The sequence below is a fragment of the Pristis pectinata genome, chromosome 14 (assembly GCF_009764475.1).
Source record: "Pristis pectinata isolate sPriPec2 chromosome 14, sPriPec2.1.pri, whole genome shotgun sequence".
NCBI lineage: Eukaryota > Metazoa > Chordata > Chondrichthyes > Rhinopristiformes > Pristidae > Pristis > Pristis pectinata.
The window spans coordinates 8,196,827-8,215,789 of record NC_067418.1 but is presented as its reverse complement, the minus strand read 5'-3'; the positions used below and the strand labels follow the sequence as shown (position 1 = coordinate 8,215,789).

The window sequence follows — 18,963 nt, the reverse complement described above, 5'->3', positions numbered from 1 at the left end:
TGTCTTCACATGATGTAGATCCCTCTTCAATAACTTTCCAATTTAGAGGAATAGAGTTGACGACATAATATTGCTCTGTTTCTACTGAGACATTTCAGTCCAGTCTTTTTTTTTCTTTTTTTGTTTTTTTTCTTTTGAAATTTCTCTTTTTAGTTTGGTTTGATATATTGTTTATAATTTTTCTTATTGATTTGGGGATTTTTAAATCTTTTATATACACAATAAATCTTTTTCTTTCCTTTCTTTTACATTATATTCATTTACTAAGAGATTGTGGGACCTACAGATTTTTTTAATATTTTATTGTTCTTTGTGATTATCTATGCCATGATTGTTCTCCTGATCTCTTTGTATTACATGTACAAACATCAACGTTATATATTAATCTGTATTAATTTGGAAACTAATAAAAAGACTGAAAAAAAGTCCCTTCTCTCCCCCACCCCACAACCGATTTTAATCCAACGTTAATGCTGATTTAAAGCTTATTCTTGATACAACTCAGTGCTCAATACAACTCAGTTGTAGAGAGATACAGCAGGGAAACAGACTCTTTGGCCCACTGAGTCTGTACCGACTATCAAGTATCTATTATATTAACCCCATTTTTTTTATTCTCCCCACCTTCTCATCAACACACCCCGATTCCACCACTCACCTAGTCACTAGGGACAATTTACAGTGGCCAATTCGCCTACTGATCTTTGGGATATGGGAGTAAATCTGAAAACCCGGGGCAAACCTACGCAGTCAGAGGGAGAATGTGCAACCTCTACATGGACAGCACCCGAGGTCAGAATTGAACCCAGGTCTCTGATGTCATTGTGCTGTCCAAACTCTCCAATGTTCCCCCTCTTTAAAGTTGATGCTCCTTTGCCTTTAATGTCAAATTCTCTCCCCTTTCAAAAGATTAGGATCTTTATGCAGGAAATTGTTAAAACAAACTCAGGCCCTGCTGTTTAATGCCAATAATTTAATGAACATACCATTCTGAAAACTCAGAAAAGAAACATACTAAATATCAAGACAGCATGGGAACTGAGGTATATCGGCACCAGGACCTCTTACCACAAAGTATTTTTGTCAGTGGCTGTTGTTAAATAACAGGAATTTAGGTCACTTCATGAACTTGAGTATTACAGCTAAATACTAATTGAATAAAATGGTAAATTCAAGATAATTAAACTTGGTCATTTTTATTCAATAAATCTGAGTAACTAAGGCAGGATGTTATTGTGAACATGCTCAGCACTTCAAAACAAAAGTTAACATATTTGTCCGAAGGACACATGCCACCTTAAATCCTCCAGACAACGCAAGCCAAAAGACAGGAGATGGAGCTGTTTGCATAGCCTCCTTTAATGCTTTTCTTCCAACAGCTGGTGGATGTAATGAAGCATAATCTTGGAGATTCTCTCACATTTGGAGCTTCACTAACTGCTTAGCCAAAACATACATTTCTGACCTTGGTAAACCTAGAGCAAGAACTAGAAGGAAGCTTAGAATTAAAAGCTGGTGTTTGCCTTTCATATCTGAGAACTGGGAAGCCACACATTAAAATTGCCCTGATTTCTGAGAATGGTTGGTTATCGTTTGTAACCCTGTGCAGCATTCTGATGGTTACCCAGATAATAATCCACAACACAAGTTCAAACCTCACCATGCAGTGTGAGAATCTGAAATCCAAAATTGGCATCAGGAAGTAGCCATTGGATTGTTGTGAAAACCCAACTAATTTCCCTTAAAACAAAGTCCCCACTTTTATGATAAATTCAAAAATGTTGTAAATACTTGAGGGTAAATAGAAATAAAAAGCTGACCTCACAGATGTAGAAGTCTGAAATAAAAATGGAAAATGTTGGAAACATTCAAGTCAGGCAGTGGAAAGAGTAACAGGAGTTAGTGTTTGTGATCAAAGACCCTTCACCAAATCTGCTGAGTGTTTCCAGCATTTTGTGTTTAAATATCAGTAGGTTGATTAGCATCTGTGAGAGAGAAACACGAGTTGATGTTTTATTGAGCTGAAATATGGACTGTCTACACTTCTAGTTGCCTTGGTAAAGCAGCCAGCATAATCAAAGACCCCACCCACCCTGCACATTCTCTCTCCTCCCCCCTCCCATTGGGCAGAAGATACAAAAGACTGAAAGCAGGTACCACCAGGCTCAAGGACAGCTTCTATCCTGATATTACAAGATTATTGTCTCCTAGTACAATAAACTGGACTCTTGACCTCACAATCTACCTCATTATGGCCTTGCACCTTATGGTCTACCTGCACTTTCTCTGTAACTGTAACATTATATTCTACATTCTGTTATTGTTTTCCCTAGTACTACCTCAATGCACTGTGATGAATGATATGCACAACAAAGTCTTTCACTGTACCTCAGTACATATGACAATAATAAACCAATTTACCAATACTGACCTTGCTTCTCTCTCCACAGATGTTCCCTGGTATGAGCATTTACATTTTGAGATTCTGTTTCAGATTTACAGCATCTGCACTATTTTGCTTCCTTTTTATAGTTTCTTTCATGAGTTCAGGATGTCACAAGACAATCATAATTTTGAAGTAGGAAACCTTCTGCTCCAATCCCACACCACACTGGCCAACTTTACAATCCTCTGACATGACCTGATCAAGTCACCTGATTGCATCAAACCACTCAAAGCAGTTCGACTTTTATTTGCACCATTAAGTACCAGCCTCGTCAGTGATCCTCACACCCTGAGAATGAATTTTAAAATAAAGCATATGGAAAGCAATCCAATATTGAAATTGATTTTTTTTTAAAATGGCACAAACTTTTGAACATATTCTTTCAACAAGTAATTAATTCAGAAAAATCACACACACCTCTTGTACCATCTAGTTGCTGAATACAGGAATTCAGGCTGACAATCCATTGCATGAGCCAAGGGAGCTGTGCTTTGTGAAAAGTGTTGTCTATCAGATTGATGTTAATCTCAAACTCTCTCAGGGTGGATGCAAAAGATGCTGGGGCACTATTTTGAAGGGAAATGGGGAAATTGTTCCCAGTGCACTATTATTTACCTCCCAACCAATGTCAACAAAACAGTTTAGTTGGCAACAATAACAATATGTAAACTTGTTCCCATGTTTTCTAGATGTGACTACATGGCAACTATAGTAGTTTAGTAGTTAAGCTAATAGATTAGTATAGGTGGCTTGGACCACTGATTATGCGTTAGAAGTTCAACTATCACCAGGGAATTTAAATTCAAGTTATTGTGAAATTAAAAAGCTAGCATCAGTGATTCTAACTGGATTATGTAGTTTCCTAATGACCTTCAGAGAAGGAAATTTGCCGCCTTCACTTAATCTGGAATAAATGCAACTCCTGCAATGTGGTTGACTCTTAACCACCAACTGAAATGGTTCAGCAAGCTAATTTCAGGCACAAAACATTGAATGGACAAAACAAGTTACCTTTATAAGCAATGCCTACTACTTGTGAGCAAAAAGAGCCCTTCATTGCTTGTGATGCACAATGAAACGTTTGGAGGTTGTAGTGGGTAACACATAAATGCAAGTATTTTCTTTATGGTAGCAAAGAAAAAAATTCTCTCCAATACAATGACTCTTAAGCTCTTGCTATATTGTAAGGAATGAAATCTCACCTAGTGAATCGATGAAGTCTTTGTTATTCTGGTAAAATTTGACATAAGCAGCCAATTTTCCGCTAACAAAGATTGTCAGGAGCTAAAAATAGAGATGCATTGGGTCAAATTCAAAATACAAAAGGTCAGATACACAATTCAAACACAAAACTGAAAAATGTTATGCTAAGTACTCCTAACAGAAGCTAACACAGCAAGGATTTGGCAAGCAGCCTAAATACTCTGATATCATTGTGAGAAAAATGTAGTTAATCTGAGATACTTCCAAACTGTTTCCATAAACAGTTCTCTTATTCCAGCAGTTAAGGATCAAAACACAAAACCATTATTGAAAGCAATAATTCCCAGAGGATTCTGACCAGTTAAAAGTGCTCTTAAAAGTTTGTTACTTTGTGAAATGCAATTATAATTTAAAATAAAAAAGAATAAATAATGGAAATACTCAGCAAATCAAGACATGATCGACAGAATGAGAAAGGAGTTAACATTTCAGGTCGATGATTTTTGGTCAGAAGTGAAGACAGCTCATTTATTTCTCTCTCCACAGGTGTGATATGTTGGCATTTACCTCAGAAACATTGCCCTTGCAATGTGCTTTCACCTCTTATGAAATAACTTTTAAATTTTGGATTCAACCAATATTTTTGCAATTTGGTTAAGAAAAGGTTGATTTAGAATTCCAAAATGCTTCTTGCCTGTGAGCCAAAAAAGTGACTTGTAAAACATTATTTTAGAGAACATTTGAACAGATACAAAGAGTTGGGAGAGCTACATTGGAACAACAAGGTGCTAGTTTTGTTGCTAGTCATTTCTAACTTTAAAGTAGATCGAACAATCAAGGGAAGATTCATGTCAAGAATCTCAGAATTTGGCCTGTAGTTCAATTAAAAAACATCAAAACTTTTGCTTAGATTAGATTCACTACCACGTAACCTTGACAGTCTCTGATTTGAACTTCCTGCAGTCTGCTGTCTGAATGGAACGGCCAATCCAAGTTATGGAAAAAAAAATGGACTGCATTTAAAAAAAATTCAGCAGCATGTGGGAATTGAATGAATGCCCAGTAAGCATACTCACTTCAATGCTCCCTGGGTTATAACTAAAAGATCAAAAGAACTTTTGGGATCCATCCAGTAGTAGCAATTCGAATTGACAGAGCATTGTGCCGAGTGTTAAAGAGATTACCAGGTTTAAATACAACACTGGCAACTTAACACAAAACCCATTAATCTTACACTATGTACCTCTTTGATTATCACATCAAGATTACACCTCTCATTATAAAATGACTGAAGAATGAAATTTAAAACACACGGTCAAAGCTATGGACAGAGATCTTCTTCCGTGCTCTTAGTAAGCTGCTGACCCTGATTTCTTTACTTTGTATTATTACACATGGGAGGCAGAACAAGATACTGCTTTAAAAGATGCATTATCCAAAGAGTGATTTTTTAAAAAACTTTATACTTCAGTTAATGCATCAAACAGCTGTTAAACTATAAAGCTTGATTTTCTCTTAAAAAAAAGGCATTGTAGTGCAACAAATACAATCACAACTCACATCGTGAATGAGTTCCCCTTCTAGGAATCGAACCGGTTTTAAAGCAAGAAGATGGTCGAAAAGAAATGTGTTTTGATCCTTCAATGCTCTTACAATACATCTGTTGAAAAAAAGCAAATCCAATAAAGCTTTACTTCTGCAAAGCATTCAATTTCGAGAAAATTTTCAACCACCATTTATATACTGTAATTCACAACTGCATGCATAGATGAAAACTATGCGAAAGGCAACTTAGGTTTAGAAAGTCCAACCCAAAATAATTCATTACCTGTGAGCATCAACCCTTGCCTGAGAAGCATTGTCTTCAGTGTAACTTCCAAGCAATTCCACCATAATTTTAGCAGCAGGATCACTGTTCAAAAAAAAAAATGAGAATTTAAATACACAGCTGATTCCAATGAGGAACTAAGAACATTTTACTTATTCTTTTTTTTGTTAGAAACTACAAGGACAGGTTGCAAAAATTTGCAGCCAAGGGTTACATTTATCAACGAGTTTGAAATAAAAAAGGATTCAAAGGAAATGCCAATAACTGGTTTTCTCTGAAGAACAATAGAAGGGGATTTCAATGAAGAATCCAGATTGATTCCAAATTGAAATACAGTACATTTAGCAAATGAAATCAAGAGCACTTCTAGCCACAAAGGCCAGTAGAAATCTGGAATCCTCCTCCTCTCCCTCCCCCTACTACCACCTACCCCTTTTCTAAAGGCTGTGGATACTAGCTCAATCAAATCTCTCAAGAACAAGATCCACAGATCCAGTAAGGAGATGAAGGAATATAGAGCAAATCAGGGTGAATGGAGCTATAGCAAGGATGACGCATCACTGAAGTAAATGGTATTGAATCAGTGTGAAGAGCCAAACAGCCTACTCTGATTCTGTAAAGGTGAATCTAATGGCAGCACTGCTTTTAGCCAATCAGAAATTGTGCAGGTTTGTAAAGAAGCAAATAAAATGTTATGAAATAGAAGGACTATTCTTCTGCTGAAGTGAAAATCTGCCCCTCTGATGACCATAACACAAAATATGCAAATCATGAGTATGGTTACAGATTAATGAAATTATTGCTTAAACATATCTTACAACCAGAACTAAGAACTGGTATGTGTGAAAACTTAACAGACTTTAAATCTTTGCTGGAATATGTGCTGATGTTATTTGGCACCTTTATCCATTGAAACTGAATTACTTATCCATGAAGCTAAATTGCACTTTCCAGCATTAGTATTTTCTTCCTACACTGTGTCACCTGGAACTGCTTGAAATACTTCAGGTGGGATTTAAAGAGGACCTTACATAACAATAGTGGGACTTCCTATCTCAAGGATTATAATACAAGAGATTGAAGGCCAGCTTTCAATTAGGAAGACACAAAAGACTGCAGATGCTGGAATCTGTTTTTATTTGTTGCTCTAGCTTTCAATTAGTCCATCACATTTCAACAATGTACATGCATCCATGCTCAGCTTCCCTACCCAAGTCTTTTCGAACCATTATTACTCTCTCTTTTCCACATTTAGATAGTACTCTGATCTTTCCATTTTGGGTCCAAAGTTGCCTGTAACAGAATTCATTTACTACTTGTGTTCTTATGCTCCATCATGCTTTTGTCTGCAATCATTCCAAATGCACCGATATTTTTGTTCTTGCCAGCCTTAGATTATTGTTGACAGCCCTATTATCCAAGTCACTCAATACCAGTAAATGAAATTTGAAAAAAAAACTGCAGATGCTGGAAATATTAAATAAAAAAAGCAGAAAATGTTAAGAAACTCAGCAGGTTGGGTGGCATCTGCGGAAAGAGAAAGTTAATGTTTCAGGTTGAAGACTCCTTATCAGTTTTACCACACCAAGTGAAAATCATTTGGAAAACAAAGACATGGCCTCAAGTAACCATCACCAAAAGAAGTATTTGCAATTTCATTTAGAAATATGGAGTCACTCAAAGATAGCTACCACTTTCTATCCACAGGACTGCAATTCAAGTAATGATCACTCTTGCTGCTGTTGGTCCTTTTGCCAGTCACTTTAAACCTGTATCCTCCGATTCTTGTCTCTTGTCCATTTCCCTCTATCCATTCCGTCTAGATTCATTATTTGACTGCCTTTACCCGATCTTCTCTTGACCCCTGTTCTCATCAGACCAACCCCAACTTCTCCCTTCTGCCATTGTGGCTTAAATACCTCATCTCTGGAGCCATTCTGATAAATCTTTCCTGCATCTTGCCTTGTACCTTCACACCTTTCCTAAAATGTGGTGACTAGAACTGGATGCAATTGTCCAGATGTGATTTCTCCAGCGTCAAGATTCATTATTACTTCACTGTCTTTGGGCACTTTGCCTCTATTTATGGAGCCCAGGATGCTAGATTAAAATTGATAATATTTGAGTCTCAATGTTATGTAGGACATAGTAAAACAAAATCTCAAATTGCTACAAAAGAATTGGGTTGGTAAGTTTGCAGATGACACGAAGGTTGGTGGTGAGGAAGGTTGTTGTAGGTTGCAAAGGGATTTAGATAGGATGCAGAGCTGGGTGGAGAAGTGGCAGATGGAGTTCAATCCGGAGAAGTGTGAAGTGATACATGTTAGAAGAATGAACTTGAAGGCAGACTACATGGTTAATGGCAGGATTCTTAGCAGTGTGGAAGTCCAGAGAGATCTTGGAGTCCACATACACAGATCCAAAGTTGCCGCACAAGTGGATAGGGCAATTGAGGCATATGGTGTGCTGGCCTTCATCAGCCGGGGGATTGAGTTCAAGAGACAAGAGGTAATATTGCAGCTCTATAAGACCACACTTGGAATAGTGTGTTCAGTTCTGGTCACCACATTTTAGGAAGGATGTGGAAGCTTTGGAGAGGGTGCAGAGGAGATTTACAAGGATGCTACCTGGGTTGGAGAGCATGTCTTATGAGGAGAGGTTGAGTGAGTTAAGAGCTTTTCTCTTTGGAGCAACAGAGGATGAGAAGAGACTCGAGAGGTATATAAGATTATGAGAGGCATAGACAGAATGGACAGCCAGCATCTTTTCCTCAAGGTGGCAATGGCCAATATTAGAGGTCACCCGTTTAAGGTGAATGGAGGAAAATTCAGGAGAGATGACTGAGGTAGATGTTTTTTTTAAATACAGAGTGGTTGGTTCCTGGAATGCACTGCCGGGAATGGTGGTGGGGCCAATACGATAGGGTTATTTAAGAGACTATTAGATAGGCATATGGATGAAAGAAAAAAAGGTTATGGAAGGTGAAGCAGAGAGGGGATAGATTGAATGGGGATAATGTTTATATAGCTCAGCACAACATTGTGGGCCAAAGGGCCTGTACTATGTTCTATAAACAACCAGCTTCATCATTTGCTTCATATTTATCAACTCACTAAAAGTGAAGAGAGTCAATTGATAAAATGCATCATTGTGCTATTTATCTTTTTAAATTGGTTTCATTGAATTTGTTAGTACACTTGAAAACCAGATCAAAAGTTTGCTTCAGTGCACGACTAGTCTGCTCCTTTTAGAGTGTAACCTTGCCTCATTATTCATTTGGCAAGCATCTGTAAGTGTACAGTGGTTCGCCCTTTAGACACAGAAATAAGGCTGCTTTCCTGTGTAGTTAAAGGCTTGCTCTGAGTCACTTCCTATAACATACAGCTAATTCATACTTCATCATGACATCCAAGTATTTTAACTTTTTCTTTCAAAGCCAGTTAATAGGTTTTTCAGCTGCTTTACAAAGGAAAAAGAAACTGCCACTTCTGTTGATTAAAAGCTTTTCTTAAAAAAAGGACAAATTTGTCTTCTTCTGTCAAAACCAGTATGTTGATGCACAAAATTTGTTACCATCTAGAGTTGCAATTTTAGAGAGCCTTTAAGCAACAGTAGATCCAAACACAAGATTCTGACATTGTAGATTGTAGTAAACTATGGAAGTTTAACCCTTCTATAGTTTGTTACGGTGTGCAGTGTTAAAATCTTTGGATCTACTATTGTTTACACTGTGTTTTACGTTACTCAGCCAGGGATTAAATTGTTTTAAATCAACAGATCAGAAGATTAAAAACTCAAAACTACCAAGTGAAAAATACAAGAATGTGTTCAATTTCTACACCAAGTGATAAATCCCATAACAGACACTGAATAAGATCAAAATCTTAAAATAGAGGAGGTCAGTTAAGTTAAGATGGTGATTGACAATTGCAACCTTTCAAAAAAAATGTAAATCTTAGCAAGAATGATGCAGCACAGGAAGTTGTCATTCACCCCATGGCGCCTGTGCCAGTTCTTTGAAGGAGATCTTGTTCCCACTCCCTTGTCTTTCCTTTCATTTTAGCAAAAGTACAGGAAGCTACAAATTGAGCAGTTTATCAGTGAGTTGCCAATATTACAACCCTATGGCAGAATGCAAAACTTCTGAAACCTAGTGGCTTGCTAATTTTATGCATTGAAGGAATCATTAGCAGAAAACTGCTCTTGAAAGATTGGACATGATATAGCCCACTGTATCAATAGCACATTTCAGCAAATGTTCAGGATTTCAGAGCTGATTTCTTGCCAAGGCTCCCAGAATATGCTCATTGCTAGTAAAGTGGAATATTGTTCTGTCTAACAGGAAGAAATCAGGAGAACAGTTAACAGATACAAAATAATGATGCTCAATTTGGTCCCTAGTCTCCTCAGAGAATGCATCTCCAGAAATCTCATTCTGAAGACCAAAACATCCTGGTTCAAAATCATTTCTATTTCTTTGCAAACAGGAGGTTTTCAGAAAGGGCTTTTGTTAGCACTGATATCCCACTGGTGCACTGTGAACCGAAGTCTCAGTAGCTCGGCCTTTCATTCAAACTGTAAATTCAGAGCTGCAAAAAGGATGTGTTTCTGTACCACCCATCATATTCATTTCATGAGTTATCCAAAGCACTCTACAGCCAATAGAATAATTTTGAAATGTAGTCACTGCTGTAACATGGGAACCTAGTAACCAATTCCTTTTTTTCTCCCCCCAGAGATATTGGAAGGATAAACACTGGCCCGGAAATCTGGGATATATGCCCTGAAATTTAAAATTGTGGCTTGGAATCTCTTACATCCATCTGAGAGCCTGTATGTTGCATCTGCAAAGTGAAATCCTCTCAGAGTGCAGCTGCTCTTCGGTATGTCACTAGGAGTCTCAGTCTAAGCTTGCGTGTGTCTGGAAGGGGAGTTGAACCTGTAACCTGATAGCTCAGAGGCAAGTGTGCAACAAACCAAGAGGAACTACGAGGGAAAATGAGGGTTGCGGTGGTACAGGTACAAACTCTTCCTTCCTGTCATGCCCAGCCTTACATGACAGCATCATCTCAGGGCAATAGAGGATTTAAAAAACAAAAGAATCGAAAGAGGACAAGTTCAGATTTTTAAAATAAAACTCGCATGAAACAGCTTTAAAAATGCATCACATTTGATTTGTAAACAAACATACATACCTACTTAGGGACTGATCAGCACTCCTTTGGTCAGGCACAAAGTTTCTATATTATCTGCAGTAAGAAATTCTGGCGCATGTTCAAACAAAGTAACGTGACTTGGGCATGAGATGACAGTGATAAGCAGCTCAAGTTCTGCTCCTACTTCAAGCCTTTGATGTACAACTGTTTCGTAACACACCACATGCTGTGCTAGCCCATACGTAATGAAATATAGAATCAAAAATTAAAACTCTTAAAAACACTACTTGCAGAATTTCCACCTATATAGAGATTAATTGGCACAGGGTCATTAATGAAGTTCAAGAACAGTCAGAGATTCTCTTGTGATTTAGGTTTATCTTGAGCATCCAGATGTAGCCAACTCATTAAAAGCCAAGACCAATGAACCGAAAATTATTTATCAGCTCTTCTATCCCGTAAAACATTGACCGAGAAGAACTAGCTTTCCAAGTTGCTGCAATTCATCTTTTGTGAACATTGATGCTTTATCTACTGATGAAAGCAATTAAGGAATTTTTTTTTAAATATGCAGCTTTGTCTTCTAACTTTCCCAGTTTAGCCTCTAGGCAACATGCTGTAAAGTGGGTGGGTGCTGTCTACCGTCAGGCCTGCCAATTCACCTCCACACCTCCATAAATCACACATTAGTGGGCAAAACATCATACAAGGGAGATGCTGCCTTGTTCCAAATTCTTTGTGTCTTGTAATACACCTCCTGTCTTTGTAACTGTCCACTCATTAGATTTTACCATATACCACCCCCTCACTGGGAGAGGAAGTACAATCCAATCAGGGTAACTAGCCCCAACGGCACCAATGAACAGAGGTCTAATCTTTGGATCAACTTCAAATTAAAGGATGACTGTGTGATAGGGTTCTGGGACAGGGAAACTAGAGTCACTTTAATGAACTTTGAGATCAAAGACTTTGAGCCTTCCTCTCCCCCAACCTCATTTCTTCTTTAATGCACATGGCAGGTTTCGGTTTTAATGTACAAAATCAGATGTTCAAATGCCTCTTTAATGTACCCACTTTAGATGGATACTGCCTCTGTATCCCAGCAAGCATGTGGTTAATCATCTGCACAACCACCAAAAATCACCTGACCGACAAATTTTCTACATCAATCCTCTGACCACCCAAACACCATTAAATCCCAGCCACATTATGGTAAATTATGTTTCAAGTCAACCATTCCACAATTTCTAAGAGCCACAGGGGTATGTTTACCACACCGAGTACCTCTGCTTAATGCAAATTTAATTCACCATAAATTCACATAGTGGGGAATGAGGTTCAAAGTTATGAATGATTTTGACAGGTAGCATTTAAATCCATTTACCGGCAGATACATGGTTAGGGTACCAATGGATGAATGAAGGGAGGGATTAGAATTGGTTTCCACTGACAGGGGTTAATAAAATTAAGTATCTTACAAGCACAGGTGATGTAATTCAAAAGAGGACAATGAAAATTTGAATTACTTCAATAAAAATATACAGGTACTAACATGATTAGAGATGGTTACTCCAAATGGTTAATTCTCCTACTGAAATCCTCTGAATCTGAATGGATCTTCTATTCTGAAACTTCTAAGATTGTGCTCTATCAGCCATGCTGGAGTGAAAGTTGGCACATGTTGGCTCAGGACGAAGAATATGGAATCAATCAGGGAGTACAAGTGTGCATATAAAGATAAACTGTCAACTTGAAATTTGTACTACAGGTAAAGCTGTAGCTTTTTACAAGTTATAGAAGGGGCCTCAACCCAGAAAGGATGAAATAAAATAAATAAGAGGGCCTTTCAACATCTTATGCAGATTTAACTGCCTTGGTTCTGTAGTCCATTTCACTCCTGATCTGTAAAACTCAATTTTCAGGTGATCCCAACCTCAGCTTTTGATGAAAGAATTACAGATTTTCAGTAGCTTTGCTACTTGATTGGCCTAGATCTAAGCAAGAGTGAAATTTCAACAGGTCAATGTCATTTCATGCAGAAAATTTAAGTTTGCAGCAAAGGATTTGAAAGAAGAAATCATTAGAAACACAAGAGACACTCTTGAACAGCGGCAGTGCTTTACCACGACCCAGGGGAAATTTTGGCAGTTATGACATCCAGACACAAGGCGAATGGTGCAAAGAGGGGTAACTTGAGTGTTTTAATTGTTTCTTGTCAAAGGCTGAGCACGGAAACTGTCACAATATTAATAGCTTTTTACATTTACTACAGCTATGTTCAAGACACATTGAGCAGAACCCTTCAAGTAGCAGAGTGAAGTCCTCGAATGCAAGCCCAGTCAATCAAAATATAGCAGTTAATGTCCAAATACTCCTTTGTTGCCAGCTTGTTTAATTAGTTTAACAGAAAACACAGGAGGACCAAGAGCTAGACATCAAGCCTCCAGTGCCTGTTCAGCCATTCATTTAGATAATGGCTCTGTATCATCTCTATTTAAGTGCAAATACCTCAAAAAAAAATCAAGAGCACATTAATGTTTCTTGACTAAATTCAAAACTTGCAAGTACCTTTGAAAGAAACAAGGGAGGAGATCGCTGGGGCTTTGACAAAGATTTTTGTGTCCTCACTAGCAACAGGCAAAGTCCCAGAGGACTAGAGCAGCAGCAAATGTTGTGCCTTTATTCAAGAAGGGGAATAGAGATAATCCAGGTAATTAATGGCCAGTGAGCCTCATGTCAGTGGTAGGGAAGCTATTGGAGAGGAGACTACAGGGATAGGATTTATGCACATTTGGAAAGGCGTGGCCTGCTTAGGGACAGTCAGCATGGCTTAGTGCGGGGCAGGTCACATCTTACAAACTTGATTGAGTTTTTTTTTTGAAGAGGTGGCAAAGGTGCTTGATAAGGGTAAAGCAGCAGACATTATCTACGTGGACTTTAGTAAGGCATTTAACAAGGTGCTTCATGGTAGGTTGATTCAGAAAATAAAGATGAATGGGATCCAGGGTAAATTGCAAGTTTGGATTTGGAATTGGCTTGCCCATAGAAGACAGAGAATAGGGGTGGAAGGCTGTTATCCTGGCTGGAGGTCCGTGACAAGTGGTGTTCCACAAGGATTGGCACTGGGATCTCTTGTTTGTGATATATATTCATGAGGCTGCTAAACAAGATAAGAGCCCATGGTATTACAGGAAAGTTACGAGCATGGGCAGAACATTGGCTGATTGGCAGTAAACGGAGAGTGGGAATAAAGGGATCCCATTCTGGTTGGCTGCTGGTTACCAGTGGTGTTCCGCAGGGGTCCATGTTGGGGCCGCTTCTTTTTACGTTGTATATCAACGATTTGGATTATGGAATAAATGGCTTTGTGGCTAAGTTTGCTGATGATACAAAGATAGGTGGAGGGGCAGGTAGTGTTGAGGAAAAAGAGTCTGCAGAGAGACTTGGATAGACTAGGAGAAGGGGCAAAGAAGTGGCAAATGAAATACAATGTTGGAAAGTGTATGGTCATGCACTTTGGTAGAAGAAATAAAGGGGCAGACTATTATTTAAATGGGGAGAAAATTCAAAAATACAAAGGGACTTGGGAGTCCTCGTGCAGGATACCCTACAAGTTAACCTCCAGGTTGAGTCTGTGGTGAAGAAGGCAAATGCAATGTTGGCATTCATTTCTAGAGGAATAGAATATAAGAGCAGGCATGTGTTGAGGCTCTATAAGGCATTGGTAAGACCTCACTTGGAGTACTGTGTGCAGTTTTGGGCTCCTTATTTAAGAAAGGATGTGCTGACGTTGGAGAGGGTTCAGAGAAGATTCACTAGAATGATTCCAGGAATGAGAGGGTTAACATATGAGGAATGCAGAGAAATTTCTTTAGCCAGAGTGGCGAATCTTTGTTGCCACAGGTGGCTATGGAGGCAAAGTCATTGGGTGTATTTAAGGCAGAAATTGATAGGTATCTGAGTAGCCAGAGCATCAAAGGTGATGGTGAGAAGGCAGGGGAGTGGGGCTAAATGGGAGAATGGATCAGCTCATGATAGAATGGCGAAGCAGACTCGATGGGCCGAATGGCCGACTTCTGCTCCTTTGTCTTATGGTCTTAATGATAATGATAAGACCATAAGACATAGGAGCAGAATTAGGTCATTCAGTCCATCTGGTCTGCTCTGCCATTCGATCATGGCTGATGTATTTTCACCTCTCAACCCCATTCTCCTGTCTTGTCCCTGTAAACTTTGATGCCCTTACTAATCAAGAACCTATCAACCTCCGCTTTAAACATACCCAATGATTTGGCTTCCACAGCCATCTGTGGCAATGAATTCCACAAATTCACCACCCTCTGGCTGAAGAAATTCCTCCTCATCTCTGTTCTAAAGGCACATCCGTCTATTCTGAGGCTGTGCCCTCTGGTCCTAGACTCTACTGGAAACATCTTCTCCACATCCACTCTATCCAGAACTTCCAATACTCAGTAGGTTTCAATGAGATCCCCCCTCATTTTCCTAAACTCCAGCGAGCATACGCCCAGACCCATCAAATGCTCCTCATACATTAACCCTTTCATCCCTAGGATCATTCTTGTAAACCTCCTCTGGACCCTCTAATGCCAGCACATCCTTCCTTAGATATGGGGCCAAAAAAATGCTCACAATGCTCCAAATGTGGTCTGACCAATGTCTTATAAAGCCTCAGCATTACATCCTTGCTTTTATATTCTAGTCCTCTCGAAATGAATGCTAACATTGCATTTGCCTTCCTTACTACTGACTCAACCTGCAAGTTAACCTTCAGGGAGTCCTGTACTAGGACTCCGAAGTCCCTCTGCACCTCTGATTTCTGAATTCGTTCCCAGTTTAGAAAATAGTCTACGTCTTTATTCCTTCTACCAAAGTGCATGGCCATACACTTCCCTACGCTGTATTCCATCTGTAACTTCTTTGCTCATTGTCCCAACTTGTCCAAATCCTTCTGCAAACTCTCTGCCTCCTCAACAGTACCTGCCCCTCTACCCATCTTTGTATCATCTGCAAACTTGGCCATAAAGCCATCAATCCTTCATTCAGATCATTAACATATAGCATGGAAAGTAGTGGACCCAACACAGATCCCTGCAGAACACCACTAGTCACTGGCAGCAAACCAGAAAAGGCCCCCTTTATTCCCACTCTTTGCCTTCTGCCAGTCAGCCAATCTTCTATCGATGCTAGGACCTCTCCTGTAATACCATGGGCTTCTATCTTGTTTAGCAACCTCATATGGGGCATCTTGTCAAAGACCTTCTGAAAATCAAAGAGGAAGTAACAAGCAGGGTACTTTTGGATGAAAATGTAGATGGGTGGATAAGTAAGTTTGCAGATGACACCAAGATGGGTGGAGTTGTGGACAGTGTAAAGGACTATCAAAGAATACAGCAGGATATAGATCAGTTACAGATATGGGCAGAGAAGTGGCAGATGGAGTTTAATCCGGGCAAGTGTGAGGTATTGTACTTTGGGAGGTCAAATGAAAGTAGTATACAGTTAATGGTAGGTCCCTTAATAGCACTGAAGTACAGATGGATCTTGGGGTCCAAGTCCATAGCTCACTGAAAGTGGTTACGCAAGTAGATAAAGTGGTAAAGAAGGCGTATGGAATGGTTGCCTTCATTGGTAGGGGTGCTGAACATAAGAGTAAGAAAGTCATGATCCAGCTCTATAAAACTTTGGCCCGACTATACTTGGAGTATTATGTGCAGTTCTAGTTGCCCCATTATAGGAAGGATGTGAAGGTACAGAAGAGGTCTACCAGGATGCTGCTTGGATTAGAGGGTATGAGCCATAAGGACAGGTTGGACAAACTTGGGCTGTTCTCCTTAGAGCAGCTGAGGCTGAGGGGAGATCTGAGGTTTTTAAAATTATGAGAAGCATAGACAGGGTAGACAATCAGAATCTGCTCCCCCCAGGATTACCAGGGGTATTAGTGGAATCAGGCACTTTGGTGGAGTTTAAGAGGCTTTTAGATAGACACAATTATGAAAGGAATGGAGGGATATGGATGATAAACAGATGGAGAACATTTAGTATAAATTGGCATCAAGATCGGCACAACATCGTGGACCAAATGGCCTGTTAGTACTGTACTGTTTTATGTACCTTTTCTTGCAGTCAACCAGTGCTTCATAGAGCAATCGCAGTACATGGTGTTTCTTGTCTACAGTGAGGTTCCAGTCTGATATCCATTTTCGAACCTTGTTGGAAGACAAAAGTTACTCACTAATTTTTCGACACTATTCATCATAAAAGACTACAGAAAATTGACTGTAGGTAGAATGCCAACAGAAAATTGTTGTAAACACTCAGCTGGTCAGGCAGCATCTGCTCAGAGAGATAATGTTTCAGATCAAAGATGGTTTATCCAAACTGTCAGCAGTCATTCAGCAGCTAACTCACTCTCTTTACACAGATGCTGTCTGACTTGTTTAGTATTTTCTAACTTTTAGTATTCAGAGTATTTTGGTTTTGCTAGTACGTTAAAAAAAGGTAAAGAAATCTTACCAAGACTGCTAATCTAACCAGCAATATGGAGATTAGAAATTGATTTTGGAAAATAGATAACCAACATACTTGGGGAAAATGGAGGGTGGCGGAAAAAGCAAACTGGCATGATTTGAATAAGACATAAAAAGTGATATTATAAAATGTCAATGGCCAGGATATTTGCTTCAAAATGAGCAAAGCTCTATCACTGCTGAAACATCAGTAACGGGCTATGTTATAAAGTGTGCGCACCTGATTTATTATATTCACAAAATGAAACAAGTCCCTGTCAAGTTGGCAGTTAAATGAAGATTTAATTGAACTTTTCAAGTTATTAAGTGGGACAGTAGTGTAGCTGTTGGGTGGAGAAAGACACTGAACTTTAGAAACAATTCTTTCCATAGTGAAGTTAGGAAACTAACAATAGAAGAAAATTGAAAATTCTGCAAATTGCAATTAATGCTGGGTCAATGAAAGATTGACAAAATTGTTTCAACCAAAGTTATTTAGGATTATAGTCAGACATGATCTTAATGAACAGAACAGGCTTGAGGAGCTCAGTAGCCTACTCTTATTTCTAAATTCCTGCCTACCTTAGGTTGGCCAGGGATACCACCCAGCAGGACGTTCTGCTACTACAGAACTGTAGCATTATTAGAAATGGTTTGCAACAAGATTTCTTCCCTCAACAACATTACCACATGCCCCAGAATTCAAGCAGCCAATGACACTAACGAACTAGAGCATGTGAAGTGAGTGACTCACCTGGTCAAGATCAGTGGGAATGTATTGAATAGCATTACAGGATGCAGCCACCTTGATGAGACTGCAGTAGACAATGTACCTGGCAGGAGCATTCTCCTCCATCCCATGGAAAAGATTACGCAACCTAAGTGAAGAGAAGATCAACATTTACATTGCATACTAATGTCAGGAAAACTGTTCTCAAATTGAACAACTGAAATCATGAAAACACACAGCACAGGCAGTCATTCAATCTGTTATGCCCACATTGACTTTTTGATCTTCTTCAGTGCTATAATGATTCTGACTCTGTGATGCATCTCTCCACTTGATCATTTAAACCTATGACACCTGGTTACTGATCCACTCAACTGACGTAATAATTATTCCCCATCTCTCAATATCTATTATCTAGAAATCCTCTAATAGCTCAATTCTTAACCTTGTGTTCCAAGAGATAGTAACTTTTCCAACCTCTCCTCATAACTGAAGATCCTCTTCCCTGATTAAAAAAAAGGGTAAAACTCTTCTGAATACCTTCTAGGTCTAGTAGCATACCCAAACTTGTGCTCCAGATTGCCCACAATATTCCAACTGAGGACCAGCCAGTGACCTATAAAGTTTTAAGCATAGTCGCTTTGCTTTTATATTCTGTGGCTTTATTTATAAATCCACTTTACCGTTTTTTGCATTAAACATTCCTCTGAAAAAATGTTTTCTTTTTGACACTGGGCAAGAAAGCACGTCCCCATGTTGTCAATACTAAGCATTCCCATGCCTCATGACATATGATTAGTAATTCTTTTCTCTAGTGTGTCCACTCCAGTCTCAGAAGAGTGGAATGGATCTTTGTGATCTCTCACTGCTTTGGTCAAATGACATTGTTGATGGATGGTGAAACATCTGGCCAGGTCCATTAGCAAAACTGTTCAAACACATTTTCCCAACTAATAATGGTTGGACTTGAATATCAGCATGAATTGAGAAAATGAGGCACAAAAAGCTAAAAGCAATGACACGTAGATTGTGAGCAAATTTCATATGAAAGGCAGCAGCACAGATGGAAGAGA

The 18,963-nt window shown here is 39.0% G+C and overlaps 1 protein-coding gene across 1 annotated transcript in view; it reads right to left on the bottom strand.

Annotated features, from left to right (window-relative positions):
* eif3m (eukaryotic translation initiation factor 3, subunit M) overlaps nt 1-18,963 on the bottom strand; it is a 37,499-nt gene that overhangs the window by 9,557 nt on the left and 8,979 nt on the right. The window contains exons 4-8 of the mRNA XM_052029107.1: nt 17,915-18,038; nt 16,766-16,860; nt 5,478-5,561; nt 5,210-5,309; nt 3,649-3,730 (exon numbers count right to left, since the gene is read on the bottom strand). Of these exons, the coding sequence (XP_051885067.1) occupies nt 3,649-3,730; nt 5,210-5,309; nt 5,478-5,561; nt 16,766-16,860; nt 17,915-18,038 (485 nt within the window). The remainder of the gene's footprint in view (nt 1-3,648; nt 3,731-5,209; nt 5,310-5,477; nt 5,562-16,765; nt 16,861-17,914; nt 18,039-18,963) is intronic.